Consider the following 22532-nt stretch of genomic DNA (forward strand, 5'->3'; position numbering starts at 1 on the left):
TAGGTGAGTATAAAGCATCCACAACTGATTCCAGGTAAATCATGCACTCAAACAGCAAAGGACACTTCACCAGCTAACTTGAGCCTAGGGGCTTCCCACTGATTGATAAGGGTCAGGGAATTTTATACCTGTCCCCCTCCAGCCCCTGCTGGCAGCACAAGCCTGCCAGGAAAGTGCCATTAATACAATAAAATAAAGTTAAACTTCCCTAGAAGCAGATACCCATGTCAGGTAACACGGGTACCCAGCCTGGTTGGGCACACTTTCACACATGTAGGTCATCACTCGCTGCAGGTTTTAAAAGTTCAGCATTTCGTTTTCAGCAAATTCACAGCTGCAACTCGGTACACGATGCAGGGAGACAGTTACCACCAGGAGGCAACAGAGACCTTGTGACTACCTTCCTCGTACCTTTCTCTACAGAATACTGGGCAAATAAACACCCTGGATTCTCAACAGGTCAGGCTTAGCCAGGCAAATCCAGCCGAAGGGAAATGCAGCTCTGCAAGGCTACAGCTCAAAGGCTAAACTAACCTACCGTGGCTTGGCTGCTCATGGAAATACACACAGGGCCAAATCAAGTCTCTTGTGGTTTGGACTTAGTTATACTTCATAAATCCTGGTCAGAATCAACTCTGTTTCCCTCTGAAAACTGACCCAACTGCTTGAATTTGCAGCTGTCCCATAACTCCACTGAATAAACACCACTCCTGAAATGAACTGTTCAGCAGCTTCAAGAGGCAGTTTCCTCCTAAGAACCCAGGCAGATCTCACCCACAACCATCACTTCTAAACAACCAGCACCTTTACAATAGGAAAAACTCAAGACACTAAGATTATTATTCCACTGGAAGGAGGCATTCACAAAGGTATTAAAACACTTGACTAGGATTCAAAAGACGCTGTGAGGAGGCACCTACAAGACAGACCCACAGCCCGGGGTTCTCCCTCTCCATGGAGCATCCATATCGAGTAACATCCATCCCCTTGCCTGCAGCAGGGCAGGTTGCTCGACTGATCACAGAATGGTTTGGATTGGAAGGGACCTTAAATATCATCTAGTTCCAACCCCCCTGTATGGGCAGGGACACCTCCCACTAGACCGGGTTGCTCCACGCCCCATCCAACCTGGACCTGAACACTTTTGGGGATGGGGCAGCCAGAGCTCCTCTGGGCAACCTGTGTGTCTTACAGTGAGTAATTTCATCCAAACGGCTAAACTAAATCTACACGAGCTTCAAGTAAAAAGGTCACACTCTGTATGAGCTCCTCGGGTGCACTTCGTCTGCGACACCAACCCCTGACACCAACCCCTCCCAGCGGCATGAGCAGCTTACGAACTTACACACAAATTTACACACGAAGTTCGGATTGGTCCAAAAACGCAGCCCCCTGCTCACCTTCCAGCTCCCCTCAGCTGCCCTCCCAGCCCCCTGCTCCCCTTCCAGCTGCCCTCACAGCCCCCTGCTCACCTTCCAGCTGCCCTCCCAGCCCCCTGCTCCCCTTCCAGCTCCCCTCCCAGCCCCCTGCTCCCCTTCCAGCTGCCCTCCCAGCCCCTGCTCACCTTCCAGCTGCCCTCCCAGCCCCCTGCTCCCCTCCCAGCCCCCTGCTCCCCTCCCAGCTGCCCTCCCAGCTCCCCTCCCAGCCCCTGCTCACCTCCCAGCTGCCCTTCCAGCCCCTGCTCACCTTCCAGCCCCCTGCTCACCTCCCAGCTGCCCTTCCAGCCCCTGCTCACCTTCCAGCCCCCTGCTCACCTCCCAGCTGCCCTCCCAGCCCCCTGCTCCCCTCCCAGCTCCCCTCCCAGCCCCCTGCTCCCCTTCCAGCTCCCCTCCCAGCCCCTGCTCACCTCCCAGCCCCCTGCTCACCTCCCAGCTGCCCTTCCAGCCCCTGCTCACCTTCCAGCCCCCTGCTCCCCTCCCAGCTCCCCTCCCAGCCCCCTGCTCCCCTCCCAGCCCCCTGCTCCCCTCCCAGCTCCCCTCCCAGCCCCTGCTCACCTCCCAGCCCCCTGCTCACCTCCCAGCTCCCCTCCCATCCCCCTGCTCCCCTCCCATCCCCCTGCTTCCCTCCCAGCCCCTGCTCACCTCCCAGCTCCCCTCCCAGCCCCTGCTCACCTCCCAGCTGCCCTTCCAGCCCCTGCTCACCTTCCAGCCCCCTGCTCCCCTCCTAGCTCCCCTCCCAGCCCCCTGCTCCCCTCCCAGCCCCCTGCTCACCTCCCAGCTCCCCTCCCATCCCCCTGCTCCCCTCCCAGCTGCCCTCCCAGCCCCTGCTCACCTCCCAGCTCCCCTCCCAGCCCCTGCTCACCTCCCAGCTGCCCTTCCAGCCCCTGCTCACCTTCCAGCCCCCTGCTCCCCTCCTAGCTCCCCTCCCAGCCCCCTGCTCCCCTCCCAGCTCCCCTCCCAGCCCCCTGCTCCCCTCCCAGCCCCCTGCTCCCCTCCCAGCTCCCCTCCCAGCCCCTGCTCACCTCCCAGCTGCCCTTCCAGCCCCTGCTCACCTTCCAGCCCCCTGCTCCCCTCCCAGCTCCCCTCCCAGCCCCCTGCTCCCCTCCCAGCCCCCTGCTCCCCTCTCAGCCCCCTGCTCACCTCCCAGCACCTTGATCTCCCTCACGGCGATCTCCCTCACCCCCGCCTCCTCCTCGCTTGCCACGCACTTCTTGACGGCGGCGATGTGCGCGCTCTCCTTGGTCCTGCACTTGGTCACCACCCTGCAGCCGCCTCGCCCTAGCACCTGGGGCTTCTCCACGGCTTTCCCTCCGCGGGAGGCCGGGGACAGAGGGGGACAGAGAGGGACAGAGGGGGACAGAGGGGGACAGGAGGGGCCGGACGATGGCGGCAGGCGCGGGCCCAACGCCCCGTCACCACGGCAACCGCCCGCCGTAAAGCAGCGCGCCCGGGCTGTGGCAGCCGGCGCGTCGCTCTCGAGGTTCCTTCGCTGTGCAGAAATCATCGACGTCTTGTGTCAAAGCATCCGCTTGTCGTTTTGGTTGTTGTTTTTTTTTTAAAGACAAAATGCTGATCTTTTACTAAAACCTTAGAAAGCTAGTGGCGGACCCAGTGAAGCCCTGAGGCAGCCGTGTCTCTGTGTAGCGATTGGTTCTCTCCAATTCTACCCTTCCCCGAGTAAACACACACACAAGGAAGACACAGAAGGCCCAGATTCATCAGTCTAGCGCTTTAACATTTGAAAAGCTGCCCCTCTGTTAGAGAGGGGTAACTATGTTCAGCAACTGAAAGGCTCAGGATGGGATTTTGCTCAGAAAGGGAAAGCATTTTGTGTCCGGGAGCGACAAAGGAAACGTAGCTGGCTCCGAGGAGTAAAAAGGCCATACAAAGCCTTCTCCTTTGAGGTTTTCTTCTTAAAGCCATTAAGAGACATAAAGGACAAGTGAGTAAGCAGCCCCGTACCTCGGCAGGAAAATGTGCAGTGGGCAGAGTGCCGAGATAAAACCCAGTAGGGACTTGTTAAATGACAATTCTGTGCCCTGAGCGGCTGCGCGTTGTCGCAAGGCAGCTCGTGTTGCTAAGCATGTGGCAGGGATAAAGGTGGAATCATTTCTTTTAAAATGGATGTCTGTATCAGTGCCCTTCTTGTGCATTTTGTTCTAAAAACGTGTCAGCTTCTGCATGCATTGCATGCAACTTGACACCAGCCATGAAGGTAACCTGTGTGCTTCAACTGGGGCTTCTTCCAGCAAAGCTGAAGCATACACATGGCCAGAGTGAGATTTAATCCAACATGCTCTTGCTCCTTCCACTGCACACCAGTGCAGAAGACAGTGAGGGATGGAGCAACGGGTGAGGATGAGTCTTTTGCTCACCCTGACTTGTCTTGCTCTGGCCATGCCCTGCATCCTGGCATGGCAGGGAAGGGAAAGCAACCAGAAGCTGGAACTACAGAAACAAAAGGACACTCTGTGTGGACATTCCTGCAACAAAGGCACTGTGTTCCCTGCTCCGTTTTTACCAATCCATTCCTAGACATTTCTCTCCTCAGTTTGGCAGTCACAGTCTAGGGTGATGTAGAAGAAAAGCTCTCCAGTTGCTGGGAAGAAATTTATGAGCGCCTGTCAGGTTTAACTACCACAACATTTCTCTTTGGGAGAGAAGCAGAATATATAGCTCAGCAAAATGTCATTTCCCTGGAAAATGGCATCATGAGGCATCATGTATTCCAGTATTTTCTGAAACCTTTCTCATATTTCTCTTGAGTCATGCTGGTATGCAGTCACCTTCTGTAATGCATTCCTGGTTGCTCTTATTCCTCCTTCACCCTCACTCTCTTATGTGCAATCACTGTAATGCACTTTTTAAGGCTGACCTCACATTTCCAGGGGAAAAAAAAAAATACATCAGAGCTTAGTTGGCATTAATTTATTATATTCTTCCCACCTTTTGCTGCTCATCATGACTGTAGCAAGTATGTTCTCTGGGTAACTCTTCCACTGCTGAGACACCACTTTTGACTTTGTCCAATGAAAGGTGCCAACACATGCACAGCAGACTTCAAAAATTCTCTTTGATCAGTGCAGATGGTTCTTTTATTTTTAATCACAGCAAACAATATGGGGAACCAGCCTTTCTCACCTATGGACAGTGTCCAGGGTCAATGGGATCTCTATTAATTAGAGATTCCAGCTGCCTCACTGTTGAGTAATACTGGTTTTTACCATCAAGGACTAACTTAAAGATGACAGTTTGTCTTGGCTATAGGTTTGGGCTTTGTTTTTTTGTGATCTTTATTTTTATGTAAGTAATACCACTCTTAACTGAGGATGATATGCATCAGTGTGGTGCTGTAATTTAAAGCCAGAGAGATCAAAGGTGATGAAGAACGAGTCAAGTACCTTGCTAATCCATACAGTACCCATGCTCCAGAGGTGTCTCTGAATGGCGTTGACTGAGTTTAGTCCTCATCATTGGAGAGAAACTGTTTTTTTCTCTTACAATGTGATGCCTAAAGCCCACAGGGGCCTTGAACCAGATTCCTCTCCTCAAAAGTGTCATTACTGGGGATGCTTTTCATACCAGCCTTAAGAAACGTGGAGTATTTTCCGTATTTCAAATGCAGGCTACTGGGAGCTCTTCTGTTCTTACGTGTTCACAGGAAAAGTTAAACGAGAAAGGGGCAGAAGAGTCTTGAAGCCAATAGCTAGAAGAGCTAGTTTCTCGAAGTATTCAGTGTCTTGGAGAAGTTCTTTAATACAAGGGTGGTGGATCCCTGGAACAGGCTGCCCAGAGAGGTGGTGGAGGCTCCATCTCTGGAGACATTCAAGGTCAGGCTTGATGGGGCTCTGAGCAATCTGTTCTAGTGTGAGATGTCCCTGCTTATTGTAGGGGGGTTGGACGAGATGGCCTTTTAGAGGTCCCTTCCAATCCAAATCATTCGATGATTCTAAATAGCCTGGTGCCCCAAAGGCCCTTTTAGGGCTGAAAACTACAAAATGTGTGGGTTTCCTTAACTAAGGAACTCTTGTTCCCATACAGCAGCGGCGAACACCCAGCCGAGACGAAGGATTTCACAGCACACCCGACTTCAAAACGACTCGACCACGCGGCGGGCACCCGCGGGCCGTGACACAGCTGAGCATCAGGTGCTCCCAAGGCAGTTCTGTGGCATTTCACTGTGGGTTTGTTTTTTTTTCTTACCCATCCCGCCTTCACGGACGGCAGGACCGGTTCGGGGTCACGCAGAACCCTCCCTCCCCACTTCACCCCCCGCAAGGCGACAACGAGTCCCCTCACCCTCCTCTTTTGCCCTTCCTCCCTCGGGACGGACACGTGGAAAGGAAAAGAAATAACGTGGCGGCGGGGGCCGGGAGGAGAAAAGCCTTTCAAAATTCACAGGGTTGAGACGGGAGAGGGGCTCGAGCCGGGCCGGGAAGAGCCAGGATCACCCCCTGAGCTCCCGGGAAAAGGGGCAGGACCCTCCCCTCGGCGCCGGGAAGGGGCGGTGCCCGGGCTCGGGCATGCGGGCTGGGCGCTGCGGCGCGGCCACGGGGCGGGGGGCGCGGAGCCTCCGCCCGCCCGGCCCTTTGTTCCGTAGGGCTCTGCTCCCTCCCCGCCCTCCTTCCCTCCTCCTCCTCCGTCGGCCTCGGTGGTAGGGGCGGCTTGAACCCGCCTGGAGGGAGGGAGGGAGGAAGGAAAGGAGGGAGGGAGGGAGGAAGGAGGAGCCGCCGGCGCCGCTGCCCAGGATGCGATGGGGAACTGCTGGGCGCGGGGGTGCTGCGGGCTGCTGCTGCGGAGGGAAGCCGGCCGGCTTCAGCGCGGCGGAGGGTAAGCAAGGCGAGGCGGCTGCCCCTTATCCCCTCCCCGGGGCGGGGAGGTGGTGGGCCCGCCCGGCCCCGCCTTCCTCCCTCCTTCCTTCCTTCCTCCTCCTCGGCCGGAGCGGGGAGGGGAGGAGAAGCGGCCGGGCCGGAGGCTGCTCGGGACGCTGTTCTCCAGGGTTGGCGGGTCCTCGTTCCCCCGCCGGGGGCTCTGACCTGAGTCTCCCGGAGGGGTAGGAGGGGGGTGCTGGGGTGTGCGGTGCGGGGAGTGAGGCGGCTCAGGGGGTGAGGGGCACACGCTGCTGCCCTAGGCAGGGTCTGGGGGTCCCCGGGTTGTCTCTTCCCCCCTCCCCGGGCAGCCTCCCTCGGCCTCGGGTTTGTCTCCTTCTTCCCCGCAGCAGCAGCAGCAGCTCGGGTAGGTTGGATGGAGGCAGGAGAGAGAGAAATAAACTGCTGGTGCGGATCGGCCCTGCCGGCTGGAGCTGCTGAAGCGCGGCCGGGAGGTAGCGCGGCGGGCAGGGGCTGCTGGCGAGACGCGCTTCCCGGGGCTGGCTTGAGCCAACTGCGAGGACGTTCTGACTCCCCGGCCTTTCTTCCGGGGCTGGTTTGTTGGTTTTTTTCCGGTAGAAGCAGCTTGGCAAGGTTTTTTTTTATTATTTTTTTTTCAGGTCAGCTGCCAAAAATCTGTGCAGGCTGCCGTAGTTGTGCAAAGGTGGAAAAACGCCCATTATTTTCTGGAATATGATCTTGTGTTCTCTCTTGAGTCAGATGCTGAGACTGTTGGGATAAAGGGTGACTGCTACAGGAGCAGAATCATGAGAATAAGCTTTCGTATACCTTGTAAACGAGTAATCCATGTTTTCAGCAACAACTAGTTCATGGAAAAGCAGTGTAGGAACAGGGGGAGGATACACTACTTGTACAAGAACTTGGTTTTCTTCCCTATACTTGCTGGTATTTGATACTTATTTTGACTCGATGTGCTAGGATTAAAGTCATTCTAGACAGATAATGCTGAGCATTTCACATGTTGCAAACTCACGGCCTCTTTATTTCATGTCAGCTCACGCAGGCAAGTCTGGTGCTCTGCTTGTCCTGAAGACATTCTAGGAATACTTTCCAGCAAAATGGGTGAAAGGCCAGGACAGTGTGTGTGGAGGATGCCTGCTTGTATTCTTGTATGCTATGTATGCATTCTATGTATGCTTGTATCCTGCAATGCCTGGACAGCTGGCACTCAAGTTTCTTGTGCTATACTCTGAGAAAAACAGGCAATACTTGAAAGGTTCTTGCTTCACATGGATTTTATGCTGAGTGTCTATTCATGGATAATATCCTTTTTTTTTTTTTTAGCAGTTGGCAGTAGTGACAATAAGGCTCCGGCAACGTGTACTTAGTTTTTAAATCATTGCTTTGGTTGTGGGGGTTCTTTTTTCCATCCCAGCTACTTCTGACTGACTTATTAACTGACTTAGGAGCACTGGATAGGAGACAGAGTCCAAAAAGGCACAAGGTTATCTTGGCTATAACAGCAAATTCTAGATACATGTTTATCTTGTTATCTTTCTCTCTGGTCTGAGTTGACTATTGTCTATATTTGTTTGCCTGTTTTTTCTTTCCCTTGTATTTTTTTTCTTGTATGTCTGCAATAGTCTTTTGTAAATGAATACCTAAATATATAAAAATGCCCTTTTGAATATAAATTGGTGCCTGCAGTGTCATCTGTTCTAGTACTTGGTTTTGGTGCATGTTTGATTCATGAAGCATCAGTTGTTAGCTTCCTGCCACACTGTCTCATAGTCTCCAGTTGGTTTTAATAGATTTTATAGATGCAGATGCCAAACCTAAAGCCTCTCAAGTCTTTTTTAGAAAATAAGGAGACAGTAGGGTTTAAAGGAGAATGTTAAAAGCTGCAAGCATTTTAACAGGTTACTCTTCTATTTCAATTGAAGTTGTTATCTATGGTGGTGAAGTTCTTGGGTCTTCCATTTCTGTCCCTGATGACCTCAATCTTCCGTGGTTGCACTGGGATTGAAGGGCTCAAACTCTGGCACAGAATTAGGTCTTCTGTTGCTGAGTCCCTGTTCAGCAGGTAGCAGAAAGCATAGATCTTCCTTGAAGTGTCTTTGCTGTTGGGCTATTTGTAATCTGGTAAGCTTGCACGGCGTTGTCTTAGTTTCTTATAGGTTCACCCTTAAATTCTTGCAGCTGATCTGGGTGCAGCTCATGGCGTTGTAAAGTTGAGCATAATTTAGCTAGTGCCTGCTGCTGTAAACTGCAATCATGCTTTTGTTAACAACATAGTCCTGAAGCAATTTCCTGTAACAGTTTTATTACATTAGGTTCTTAATGGTATTGGTTCCTGCACACCCAAACGTTACACAGAGGGGTAGCAGTGAAATTACTTTAAGTGCTCATGCCACGTGTCCCAATTACACTCGGGCTGTAATGCATGAATTAAAGTGGCCTTTCACCTCTGGTGTCATACAATGAATCCACTGGAAACGGTTCCTCAGTGGCAGCTGTACGCTGCTGTGTGGAAGGAAAGGTTGCTCAACAAGGAAGAAGTGGGCTGCACAACAAGTTGCCAGGGGAGACGTACCCTAACTGAATTCCAAAGCAAAATACAGTGGAGATGAAATGCAGTATATGGTTAAAATAATTCAGGCTTTGGCTGGTGCATTGCTTTTAGGAGAGTAGAAGTAGGTGTTGGTTGTGAGTACAGAACGATCTTTTGTACAAGTGTAGAGGTGCCTGAGGCCCTGGGTTTGTTCCTGATACTAGTCAGCACTTGCAACTGGAAACTCTTGTTCCTAAAATTGTTCGATGGAATGGATGTGGTACTGAAGCACCAGAATACATCTGACTGCTCTTCTGGATGGTGGCCAAACCTCTTTACTAGACAAAAATGTACTCAGGTAACTTAATACTGTGTTGTTTTTACAGAGGACAGTGTTAGAGAATCAAGATTGTTAAAGAATCAAGGAGGAGACTGATTCCCTGTATAAAATTACAGGCTGTGAAGAATTGTTTGTAGTTCTAAAGTATTTACTTGACCTCTTTGTAGACATTTTTCTCTGAGGTTCAACCTGCTAGCTGTGCCAGGCTGTCAAAAAAAAATGTCTGGTTTAACATGGATGTTGTACAAGATACTATGCTAGTAAAGAGTTAAGTGCTCTGATGAGCAACAGTGTTTTCAGAAATTGCCTGGAATAGTGTTTTTCAAGAAAAATGTATGGAAGGTATTGCAGAACATGCTAATTGTCTAGAAATGTCGAGTCCAGCATCCTGATAAAGTGACTTCTTCTCACTTGAGGGTGTATGTCTTCTCTCCATGTTTACATGCCTTTGCCTCCTTCTGCTCTGTTAGTGATGCAGAGCACATGTTAACAAGTAAAAGTGTTTAATAGATGAAGTTTTTGTATTTATTTTATACATACTTAACATATTTCAAAAGCTATTTGAAATGATCAGTCTCAATTCACTTCTGCTGTGAATTGATGTCTATTCTGTAGTGTAACTGTAGACTTATTTTTCCAGATCCAAGTATTTTAGAACATGTCCAACAGGAGAACACTTTACTATAGAGGTAAGTGCTTACATTTCTAGTGATTTTTTTAAAAGACCAAACAAAAAGTGGAAGAAGCTGAATTCTAGGAATGTCTTTAACAGCTTTTGCAGTTGATGTACACCGAAATATTCTCAGGTATTCCAGACCAAATTGTTGCTGCCCTGGGTGGCAAGGTGGTGGGTTTAGCACCTCAGAACCTTAGTATATCATCTCACTTTATCACTTGGAAAGAAGTATCTCTTGTAACCTGATACTCAGCACCAGAGCATTCTCAAGTCTTCTCAGTACATCTTTCACCATTGCTGCATTGGGAGTGATTTTTTTGCTTGTGTAAGTGCAGGATATTTAGTTCTTGCTTGCAGGATCATTAATCTGATTTTACAGAAAGCTAGAATCTGATGAGGTTACTTTCTAGTTGTTAGTTACTGTCTAGTTGTCTTTGTTCACTACAGAGATCCTTTCTCAGCCACTGAATATCACCCCTTTCTGCCAAGGGTAGTGTTAAGCTCATTTGTATGAGCTGAGATTCTCAGAACAACCTGGTTTACTTTCTCTGAGTGTTCCTTATGGTCTAACTTTCCTAGGCCTTTCAGATTGCCCCCATTTCTGAGAGTAACAATAATAACTGTAATCACTGCTTTGGCTTCCAAGAAAGGGGACAGATGTATGTAGTGGGGGAAATCTGTTTTAGCTTGCAGATTCTAGCGAGGGTGTGTTTCTGCAGCAGAAATGTGGTGAGGAAAAGAAGGTTCTGTCCTGGGGTGGTGGCTGCTTGTTTATTTTTAGAATTCTGGGTAGAAAGCCACTGTGTTTTCTGGATATTACATACATCTTCAAATACCTTTCCATAAGCATGACAGTTGGCATGTGAGGTAGAGGTGACATGCACTGTACCCCTGACATTGTTGACATTTCTAAATTTAGTAGGTGTTTCATTGTATGTCAGAGCCACACCATTCCTTCTACTGCTCTTATTTATAATGCTTCAGATACACAGAATAATTAGCAATCTTATAAACTAATGAGACTTCTTTTTTATCAGGTTTCTCACGTAAGTTGTGGTGGAATACATGAACATTTTTTGACTCTTTGCCTTCTAGGCAAATGTTTAAGAAAAGAAACATTAGGTCCTATTCTCAAAGTAACATTTTGCCTGAAAAGTAGGGGCTTTCATAAATGGTGTTACAGTCCCACTGTTATCATCAGTATTTTTACAAGACATTAAATATGTAATCATATTTGCTGTATGTGTTTAGTGTTAAATTGAATTGTAAAGGTTGTTTACTTTTTTTCTCTGCAGTTTGAGAACCTAGTGGAAAGCGATGAGGTAGGTACCTGGATCATGTGAAACTTGATAGTGCAACCATTAAAAATGGTTCCAAGGTCTGTATCTTCATGCTGTGTTGTGGACTTAAATTGCAGGTGTTGGTTTTTTTTTACTTTGAGTTTTGCTTGCTCTAGGAATGAATATTTAACACTTCAGGAAAAAAGATGACCTAAGAGAAGAGAAAACTGGTTGGGGGGAGTATGGGAAGTAACCCTTTCAGGAAGAGAGCACTAGGGACATTAGGAAAGCAAAAAGAAAAAGAAGAAAAAAGAGGGGCTGAAAAAGGGAGGGCAGGAAAGAAGAAGGAGAATTTGCTTCTGGTGTAACTCTTGTATAAGACTCAGCAAATGCTATCTGACAACATAAATGGACATGGGTTGCTTTGCTAAGGAGGGGTTTGGGAGTGTTCTGTCTTTACAGTTATGGCTAAACTGGCTGAACAGTACTTCAGAAAAACAGAAGTTGGCTTTAAAACATCACTCCTATAAATGTAATGCAGCTTGATTACAGATGGGACACCTGCCCCCCATGTTCAGTATTTAAGAACATGGGGACTAGTAGTTTGGTTCCTGCAATATACCACTGAAATACTTATTTTCAGCTGGAAGTACTTATTTGTTTGATGTAGTCACCCACTTTAACTGATTGCATAACAAGGTTGATATTTTAAAATTCCAAATTAAAACAATAGATTTTATTTCTCCCCCAGCTGTAAAACCAACATAGGGGAGAAACTGTGATTTCATACTGGAATTTTTTTCCCATGTTAACATTGATTAGTGGGTGGGATTGTAAAAAACTCAGATTTTTTTAATTATTTTTTTTCTTAATAGGGGGAAAGCCCAGGAAGCAGTCACAGGTAAGACTTGGAGGTTCAGGACCTCTCCATCCCTCTGCTGTCCCACTGTGACTATTAAATTTTCCAGACTTCCTGTCAAAAAACGTTTTGGTCTTTTTAGTTGTCGGATACATGGAAAGAATACCTGACAAACTAAACTTCATGCTTAACCACATCAGAGCAGTTTAGATGATAATGGATCATGCAAGAACTATACGAGACAGTTAAAACAGTATCTTGCAAAGATAATCTTTATTCTTGTTCCAGGGATCTGCATTTCAAGTTACACATCTGTTAGTGCTACAACTCCTGTGAATTTTTTGTAAGCATGTTAATATTTATGTAAGCAGGAGAAATTTGGAGACCTGTTCTACAGGAAACATGGGAAGGCACCAAAGTGTATGATTTAGTAGTCTAACTCTAGACATTTTATTATTTAAGCTTGATAGCTCCCAAAATGTTGTTCCCTGCCAATGGTCCCAAAGAAGCAATATAGCAAACCTTATAGTTATTACAGTGCTTTTCCAGTCTTGTTTGTTAGAGACATAGAAGTAGACATAAAGTAGGCAAACAGATGAAAGGGGAGCAATTTACTATTAGGGACCAAAAAAGCAAGAAAAAAAATTTAATATTTACACAGCAATTATATTAACAATTCTATGCTAGTAGTTCTGTTAGTAAACAATGTTTCTGAAAATCTGCTTTCTATAAAGATACAAAAAAATGCCTTGTAAGAATAAGGTTAGACAGCCTTTTCTTGAGTAAACTGGAACTTTGGAACTCTGCTCTCAGAAGGAGCAGGCCACATCACAGCTTGTTGAATTTGCATGAAAGGACCAGTCAAGAAAGACTCTATGGTTATTTTTAAGTGCAGCTTAGGGTTGTCATGTGTAAATAATAGATGGAGCCTTTTTGTGTTTTCTCCCATGCTTTTAGACCTCTGACGGAGGAAGAGATTGCTGACTTGAAAGAGAGACATTATGACTCTATTGCTGAAAAGCAGAGAGTTGTTGATATAAAACTTCAGTCAGAGGTAAGCAGTAACCATGACTAGTATGGTGTGGGTAGTTTTAAAGTAGTTGAGATCAACCAGCAACACAAGGAGATTCCATTTGCAGGAACAAAACGTGGGTTTTGTTCATCAGTTGGTATTTTTTTAGATAAAGATACACAAAGAGATTGCTGCACAACTAAGTGTGCATCAGAGATTGCTTCTTTTTAATAGCCTCTTAGCTGAAAAATGGAATTAAAAGTCTAGCTCTCTGACTGAGATCTGTTAAATTTGAACTTTTTCTTTTTTAAAAAAGGCAAAACAGGGAATGTACTTGATTCAGCATTTCTTGTGCTCAGTTTTTTTCCAGAGCTTTCTTGAGGAAAAAAAAACATAATTTGTTGTTTAGTTTTAGTGTGTTGCAGCAATTAATGGAATATGATGTGGAATACAACATAGAAATTGAGAATAAATTACCAATACAATACACAACTGAAAATATTTGTCTTTCCCTGTGCAGTTCATAATAAATGCAACATGCATTTGCAGCAATTCACTATTAATGATGTTTATTCAATAGGGAAATGTTTAGTTGTCTAAATTTCTTGGGATGTTTGGTGGGAGGGAAGCTGTTAGATTCTGTTAATGAAGAGACATGTTCTAGCTATAGTCAATTTTTTTTTATTTATTTTTATTTTCCAGTAGTTCTTTTGTTTTACTGAACTTATGGCTTTAATCATAGGAAGATAGATAGGTTCTGCTTTTGTTAACCATTACTATTTTGTTCATATACAGTTAGCCTTACAAGAGGAGAAGTTAAGAATAGAAGAGGAGGCTTTATATGCTGCACAACGTGAAGCAGCCAGGGCAGCAAAGCAGAAAAAGCTCTTGGAGGTGAGGGGAAAAAGACCCCAATATATATCAGAGCTTCTGTTCTGTTTTTATGTATGCAGACTTTTCTAATATCCTTTACATCTCAGGAAATGTAATGAGGAAATTGCTTTGGCTTGTGAATTCCAGTAGAGAAAGAAACACACAATCTGGAAGTACAGCTGGCTGGAACAGCTGAAAATTACCAGAATTGTTTGAAACAGCTTATGGTGCTAAGTACAGATTTTGAATGAGAGATGTATGATTTTAATCAATAAATAGCTTAACAGACTTCTTATGTTACATATAAGTTACTGTTCTTTAAAGTGATCTGTGATGATTTTTTAGTAAAAAAACCCTGAAAATAAGCACACATCAGCATTTAGACTTGTAAAAAGTACCTAATATGTTTGTGCATGTAATTTGTCCTTATTTCTATGGTTTGTCTTATCATGAAGATACATGTTTCCAAGTCATTTGGATTTATTGTTGACCCTACTTTGAGCAGGAGGTTGGACTGTATGACCTCCTGTGGCCCCTTCTAACCCAAGTTGTTCTGTCTCTTTGTGATTTGTATGTGTAGTAGCCAAAGTCCAGTCCTGACTTCACAGTAGTCATTATTTATTTAATATATTTGTGCCTACTTTCAGATGTCTGGTGTCCATGCTTTGGGAGCTTGGTCAAGCAAAACAAAAGCCTGCTTTTCTGAAAACAGACACTGTTCTTTGTCCTGGCAGCATTTGTTACTGATGGTTTTCATGTCATTTCAAGGAGTTGCATATTATCAGTGCATTTAATGTTTTTCCTTTCTTAATAAGCTATTGAAGTATGTGCTCTCACACAGAATGTGTATGTCAAAAAGAACATTTTCACTTTTCTTTATCTGCGCATCTATAATGTGTGTGGTTGCAGTAGCACATTCAAGAAGAGATTCCATATGTCTTCAATGAGAAGTCATTTTTCAGAGGTTCAGATGTAGACTCGCTGAAAAAGTCTGAAATCTACATCAGATATAGAGATCTTTAACCCTAGTGTATTGTCTGTATTCAAAAGAGAATTGCAAATTGTTATTTCCAGAGTGATAGTGATGACTGAGTTTTCATCTAATATTTATGTTGCCTAAGTAGAGGTCTCATTTCACATCTTTCTATCCTCTTGTCATTTGGTATCGGAAGGTTAATTGTTTCTGACCCTTCTGCCTGCCTTTTTGTTTGTTTGTTTTAACACTTTATATAGACTAAAAGTCAGCAGAAGTAGATTATTTTATGGCTTTAACTGTTTTTTGTAAAAGCTCTGTGCAAGAGATACTATTTTTCTTGTCTTTCAGTATTTTGAATGTGCACCTCTTTCAGTCAGGACCTACGATAGAATGCATTAGAGAGATTTTCATTTCCGCCCCTTGTAAAATTAGCACCACTTACCTCCTTTGCAAACAATCCCCCCCAGACCCATAAGGGTTTCTAAGGAGGCTTTTTGTATAGATAGGCATCAAGCATCTGACCTTTCTAAATACACTAGAAGCTGGTTTTGAATGCATAACTCACCTCTTTGCTGTCCATGGGCAGAAGACTTCTGTATGAGAAACAGCCTATTTCACTGCAAGGATGACATCCCTTTAAAACTGATTTGGCTTGTTGATGTTGCCCTGCTAAATGTCAGGATTTGTCACAGCAGATAACTAATATCTGTGAATCCTGGAACTTACAGTGCCAGATATTTGTATGACCTGGCAAAATTGGTAGATAATTTACATTGGATATTATGTGGATATATGAATCTGGAGAATATTGTGGCATATGTCAGTAATGGATTTTTCAAGAGTTGTTATATTGGTGCCAAATTAATCTCTTTCTCCCCATGTACTTAATTCTTGTCACCTATAATCACCATCAGGTGATATTTCTGCTTCTTCTGCACTTTCCTTAATGGTTTCAATCTGCTTATTCTGAGACATACTGAAATACCTGAGGTGGAAGGTGTGCCAAGAAACAAAGACATCATCATCTTGGGAATGAAAAATACTAATTGTTCCAATGCAGTTACCTTGCAAGGCTATTTACTCAGTGAAAAGCAATTCCTAGATGAAGTTAAAGGTGGCATTACAAGTTCTGGTTTGTTTACCCCTGCCTTTTGTTTGCAGGGATAGATCCATTAAAACTGAGAATAGATTTTTTTCAGAAAATGGAGTAGCTAGATACATTAGACTTCGTAAAACTAGCTTGTTCATTTTTATCATGGTCTTCGTCAAAATCAGTGGACAATTACTGCTTCATTATGAACTTACCTCTAATCACATACTCAGTGTGCCCAATTTTTCTGCTCTCATTTTTTCAAGGCTGGGAAAAAACACCTGAAGCAACTCAAGTTCTTTAAACTCTTAATACTGAAGCAGAACCTTACTTCTATGACATCTTTTTCCTCTTGTAGCAACAAAAGAAATGCATTTGTGGCTCCTGTCTTGCATTTTTCATTCTGTTTTTGCCATGTGATACCAGAAAGCTTTCTATCTTAAGAGTGAAGAGGTATTAATAGTTTTGGCACAGCAAAGGCAGTTAAAAGCTTTTATTAATATAAATGAAGCACTAAGTGGTGCTACAAACAACGAGAGGAGATAGCAGCACTGCTTTGTCCAGGGATAAAAGGACCTGTAGGAAATCTTTCCTTTGAAATTGTAGGCTGACTGTTGTTGCACACAGGGCAAAACCAGATCAGACTTCACCCAGGTGATAGTTGTGTGTTGAAAATATACTTGGCTTAAGCAGAGAAGACAGCAGAGGACAGATGCAGTCCCAAATGAAGTGGTGTTCTAGACACGTTGATGTGGGCTGCTTTCTTGTTTTGGGGTGCATGAGAGGTTGAAATGTTGAGAGCTCTACTCACAAAGCTACAGTCTTTTAAATGGAGAGATTTCTGAGCTTAAAAACAATACTGCTCACATGTCACAGTCCCTTCAGTATCATCAAATTTGATCTTTATTTGAAAGTCTGTCTTTCCTTGAGTTGTATTTCAACTGCTCCAAGGACCAGGACAGTGCTCCTTCTAATGTCACCATTAAAAGAATTTTTAGTGTATTGAGTAGATTATTCCAAGTGATTGTATGCAGCTTTTTCAACTATTTACTTCTTTTGATAGCAACGTAGACAGCAAAGGATAACACAGAGAGCACATGCTGTTAATAATGGCGAATATCAGAGGTAAGATACAAAATGTTCTTAATAGTAATTAAGAACCAGGACTGTTTTTACTCTTGTTCCTCATCTCCCCCCGCCACAAAAACAGAAAAAAAATCCATGTTTTTCAAACCTTACATATGCAGCCTTTGTAAGTCAGAGTTGTTTTCATTCATTGCAGTTTTCTTCACACCACAGTTACTCAATGCAAACTGGTGACCATTAATCTACAAAATTAGAAAGTAGATGGCATTAATTCTGTATTTCACTGTAGTTACTAGACAGACAGACACAAATTTGAACCTACTCCCAGCTACTAATACACACACACACACACACACACACACACACAAAATCTACTGGTTTATATTAAAAAGGTGTAAAATCTTGGCTAATATAAAAGTATTTTTACTATTCAGACCCCTGGTTGAAAGTGTTGGTAAAAATATACACAAACCAAATGGGGATTTGAATGGTTTATATATAGTTTGCCTATTTTTTCATTAATAATACTCAGTTATTTTCACGCCCACCTTCTGTGTTCAGTATTGGGGGGGGGGTGGGGGGATGGGAGGAACACAACCACCAAAAAAGCCCTAAAGAAATGTTCTGTGGAACAGTATTTTAGTTTAAAAAAACCTCTAAAATCAAACACCTGTTTTTGAATGGAAGAGAAGGGGCATTGGGGGGGATTTTCAGTTAGGGAAGTGCAGTTAAAAAAGGAGCTGTGAAAACAGATTTTATGGAATGAGTAGGAACTAGACAGATTTTAGAAACAAAGGGCTGCAGTAGCAGGTTTGGAATGCATTAGTTAAAAAAGGAATTGAAAATTAAGATGGCAGTATCTAAAAGTAACAAAGGATAAGAGGGGAAGAGTTGGTTTGTGAGAGAAGTTATTTATCTTTTAACTGAAAATGCTCCTAAAAATTGTGCAGAGCCTCAGACTTGGAGAGGATGTGCTGAGTAGGAGTGGAAAGGCATTTTGCAGATAATTTGATAAACATTTTATGTAAAGGTGTATGTGGTTTGTAGCATAGAACTGGGGGGCGTGTGCATTATTGTATCTTCTGCAGCATCCTTGGAGGTTCATAAAGCTACAAATGGTATGTGCCTCATTCTTACAGCTCCATGGCAGAGGAAGATCTTGATGCTTTCTTAAGAAATACCAAATTCCAGTATGAAGCTTTTCGAAGTAGTAGTAAGTCTTCCTTTTCTTATGCATGTCTTTAGATGTTAAGTGACTCTGAGGAGCACAGAGTGCCATTTCTTTTTCTAGATAAACTCTGTTTATATTTACGTATGTACAGATACACACGTATGAACTGTGTATACAGATGTCTGAATAAAAACATGTGATAGACACTTCTCTTCCTCTCTAATCCCTGATGCTCCAAGTGTTAGAAAAACACAGCATATACAACTTGTGCTGCAGCCATTCCAGTTCTCAAAAGCAAGTTCTGTAAGCAAACAGGTCCTGTGCATGGATGTCATTTTACTAAGGCTTTGCAGCCATCTTTGTGGAGGCATCATCAATGCAGTGAACTCTTGTAAAACCAAACTGTGTAGTAAAGATGCAAATGTGTGTGTAGAGCATCTTTAGTTATCTCCCTAAATGATTAGAATTGTACTAATGATAATTTTTTTCTAATGAAGGGCAAGAAGGTATTTAGCTGCCTATTTTTAAAAAATTCCCCTCACAATTTAAAGGAAAACAGTTTTATAAACTTACATCCATAAGTTTTGATGACTTCATGTGATAGTTGCTAAGAAGTTTGAGGACTGATGGTAGTTTTTGGAAAATACTGCCTTAGTTTGGGTTTTTTGGGGGTGAGGGTTGTGTTTTAGTTTTTTTGCAAGTCTTCACACGAATCCAGCTTACAGCTTAATAAATTCTTCTACAGTTCTAATTAGATAGTATTGCTAAATGTCCTCTTGCAATGTCCTAGTGATGTTGACAATTAAAAAGCTACTTTATGCTCTTTGAGGTTCATTATCAAATGTTCCTGAGGTTTAAAGGCCACAAAGCACAAGACAGAATTTCCTTGAAAGCTTAGTTTTGCATAGTGAACTTCAAATTCAAATATCTTTATGAATTAAAAGTGCATTTTTCTATATAGGACTTTCATCTGATGCTACAGTGCTGACACCCAACACAGAGAGTAGTTGTGACTTAATGACCAAGACAAAATCGACGAGTGGAAATGATGACAGCACCTCATTAGATTTAGAGTGGGAAGATGAAGAAGGTATTTATTCTGCCTTTGGGTTTCCTTCTGAACTTACAAGTTAAAAATGCTGGCAGTTTTACCTATGTTGACTGTAAATTTGTTGCTTTTGAACTTGTCAAGGTCACTGAAAACCTAATTCTGATGAAATTTCTGTCAAGTGTGTCATGATTGAAATGTAAATTATTTTTTGCCTAGAAAACGGCTTATTTTGGTAAATTTTGGCTATCTGTCTAAAACGAATCGATTTCTTTGGCTCCTCCAGTCAATGTCTTTTCCAGCATTTTGTGGAACTGACTTGTAAACCCACAACAGAACTAGTGGTAAAGAAATGCTGCCCTCTGGTGAGCCAATAGTAGAAGGTTGTGCTTCATTTTAAAAGTGGAATTTGGTCAGGAGTCTCTGACTGAAGTATTTTGGGAAGCAGTGTGGAAGCCCCAGTTGTTTTTATTGTAACGCCTACTGGGAATTAGGTCTGCATTCCAGGTGAGCATCCCAGTTGCTGCTGGTGTTTGCTACAGATCTTCTCTGTTCTCTTCAGTGAATCTGTATTGAGTCGGGTGTTTCACTTGCAATATGTAACTCTATAATCAATTAGTTAGCAAGTTACTCCAAATTTAGAAGGAGAGTTTATTTAGGAATATACGAGGAGTGCAGTGAATAAGAAGACTATAATAAATCCTCCCCTTTTTCCCTTCCAGTGGTGTGGGAGGGGTTTAATGCACCATGAGAAAGTGTATAATTACTGAGGAAAAAAAAACACAACTATCTCTGATGTCCCTGTGCAGTTTTCTGACCAATATTTTGCCTTTTTTGTGTGTGAAATTAAATAAAGCTTTTCAGACAAATGACATTTCCTAGACAAATGCACCCAATATCTATCTAAATTTTAGCTGCTGTAAAAAGTGTCTCATGTGATGATGTTTCATCTGTTTGTCAGTAAGTTGCAGGAGTATTAACAGGATGCCACAGTCCCAAAAATCTTCCAAGATTTATGTGCCCGTATTGTAGGGCAGCAGGCTGCATTTATAGGAGAAATAAACTCCGCTAGTTGGTTGTTTCAGTGTATCTGTCTTCCTGAGAACTCTGGAAAACAACATCACTGGCTTTTGTGTTCATTTAGGCCCAAACTGCCCCTAAACTATGGACTTAACATGCAGAATACCACCAGAAAAAAAAACAACAGTGATGCTCAGGAGTGAAACAACCAGTCTGGATCTTTAAAGGATTCTTCACCTTTCTTCTGATGTTCTAGCACAAATGTAAAATGCACTCCCCTCAAAACTATGTCTTTCTCATAAGCATATTTTAAATCACAGGCATGAACAGAATGATTCCCTTGAGAGAACGCTCCAAGACAGAAGAAGATATACTCAGGGCAGCACTGAAATTTAATAGTAAGAAGACAGGAAGTAATCCAGCTTCAGCCTCTGATGATTCTAATGGATTGGAGTGGGAGAATGACTTTGTTAGTGCTGAAATGGATGATAATGGCAACTCGGAATACGCCGGATTTGTAAATCCTGTGTTAGATTTGTCTGCGTCAGGTGTAAGGATATCTGATTTTGATCATCAAGACAGGTAGTGGAACTGTGTGGCTCTTGTTTGTGACCAAATGTTGAAAAGTGAAATGGAATGTGCAAAACCAACTGCTCTTTTATAACGTGGTTCCCTTTTTCTTATAAATTGATTGGCAAGGAATGGGAATGACTTGCTCTCTGAATTAATTCAGAATTAAGTGCAATTTCATCATCTACCTTCTAAACTTTTATGAAAACTGGGATGATTCTATTGTGTATATTTCTGGATATCTGGATTTAATATAAAATATCTGCACTAATTTAAGCTTCATAGCTTGACATATATATTTTAACTAGCCTTTTTTTCTGGATGATGTTTCTACAGATTTTGTTTTTAAAATTCATCATTGGCATAACCTTTATCTCAGAAACAGTCTTATGTAATTTATCCAATACTTGAATATAGAAAAATAATGTAAAAAAAAAAATTCCAATACGTGCTTTTTGACTTGTCTTTTAGCTGTTTAGAGGGTGTACTTAGCCAGCTTCAAAACAAATTTCACACATGGTGAATTGCAGTTCTTCCCTGCCTAGCTTATAGTCTTCCTAGCCTTGCGTTGTCCTCTCTTCATTTTTTATTACTTTATGCTAAGCAAAGTTAACCTCAGTAAATGTAGTACAAATCATCAGGTTAGTTAAGATGCTGTCTTGTATAATATGCCAGACTTAGTAAGTGTGTGCTAGGTAGAAAAACAACCATAAAAATTCTTCAATGTGTCAAACTGGAAATTTTAACCAGTACCTACTGGAGAACTGGGAGGACCAAAGTCTTGATTTCCCTGCCCCTCTGGAGCAGACTGGCATCTTCTACTACACAGTCCTTAAAATTCTTCTAAGTGTGGAAAACTCACAGTTCAGCTCAACTAGAACAATTCTTGATATGCAACATTCTCTGAGCAAACTGAGTGAGGGGAGATTGCTCCGCTGCTGGGGTGGGAAGAACAAGGACCTAAAGACTCAATTCCTGTATCTGCATTTTAAAAAGGAAGAAAAAGGAAAAAAAGCTGAAGTTACAAAGCAGTGTGTTCAAGTGCTGGAGCTTTCCTGTGCCTCTAAACTGGATGGTTAATATTGCAAATATGGACTGAAATTCAAGGAGCTGTTCAGTTACTGCCAATCTGATGTAATGCATTGTGTGGTTTCCCCTGGTCTTTAAGTTATACTCTTTTATGAAAAGAAAAAGCTCACTGAAGAGAACATGCAAAACACTTGTAGAACTCAAGCTTTCCCCAAAGTTTTAGTAAAGCCATGCTACTCTCTTATTTTGTCTAGGTGTCTTGCTTTACCCAGAAATAAAGGGGGACAAGGTGTAATTTAACACAGCATGTTTTTCTTTACCCTGCATTGGTGATGGTGTTGGTGTTAATCTGCATCATCAGAAGACCTGAATTGGGGGATGAAAGTTGTGTCACTGTTTTAGAGCCTCTTAGCCTATCTGTAATATAAGGATCACCACAGTGTGGTCACAGAGTCACAGAATCACCAAGGCTGGGAAAGATCTTCAAGATTACCAAGTGCCACCACATCCAGCCTTGAACACATCCAGGGATGGTACCTCCACCACTTCCCTGGGAAGTCCATTCCAATATCTAATCACCCTCTCCATGAGGAAGTACTCTTCATGGTAACTTGAACAAAATAGTGCACACTCTGGTTAAATATGTACAAATCTCAATGCTAATGAACTGATTAACCTTGTTG

At 43.4% G+C, this 22532-nt stretch overlaps 1 protein-coding gene across 2 annotated transcripts; it reads left to right on the top strand.

The window, feature by feature from the left end:
• The first annotated feature begins 6140 nt into the window (after positions 1 to 6140).
• On the top strand, positions 6141 to 22093 carry AP1AR (adaptor related protein complex 1 associated regulatory protein). 2 transcript variants are annotated; one of them, XM_051616570.1, is made up of 10 exons: positions 6141 to 6269; positions 9800 to 9848; positions 11131 to 11157; positions 11991 to 12016; positions 12932 to 13028; positions 13782 to 13880; positions 16989 to 17050; positions 18151 to 18224; positions 19144 to 19272; positions 20571 to 22093. In XM_051616570.1, exons 1-10 carry the CDS (start codon positions 6193 to 6195, stop codon positions 20834 to 20836), a joined length of 906 nt encoding a protein of 301 aa, XP_051472530.1. In that variant the 5' UTR covers positions 6141 to 6192; the 3' UTR covers positions 20837 to 22093. The 2 variants fall into 2 exon arrangements, with proteins under 2 accessions (XP_051472530.1, XP_051472531.1); XM_051616571.1 differs by lacking the exon at positions 13782 to 13880.
• The last annotated feature ends 439 nt before the right edge of the window (positions 22094 to 22532 follow it).

The sequence above is a fragment of the Apus apus genome, chromosome 4 (genome assembly GCF_020740795.1).
Source record: "Apus apus isolate bApuApu2 chromosome 4, bApuApu2.pri.cur, whole genome shotgun sequence".
NCBI classification, from domain to species: domain Eukaryota; kingdom Metazoa; phylum Chordata; class Aves; order Apodiformes; family Apodidae; genus Apus; species Apus apus.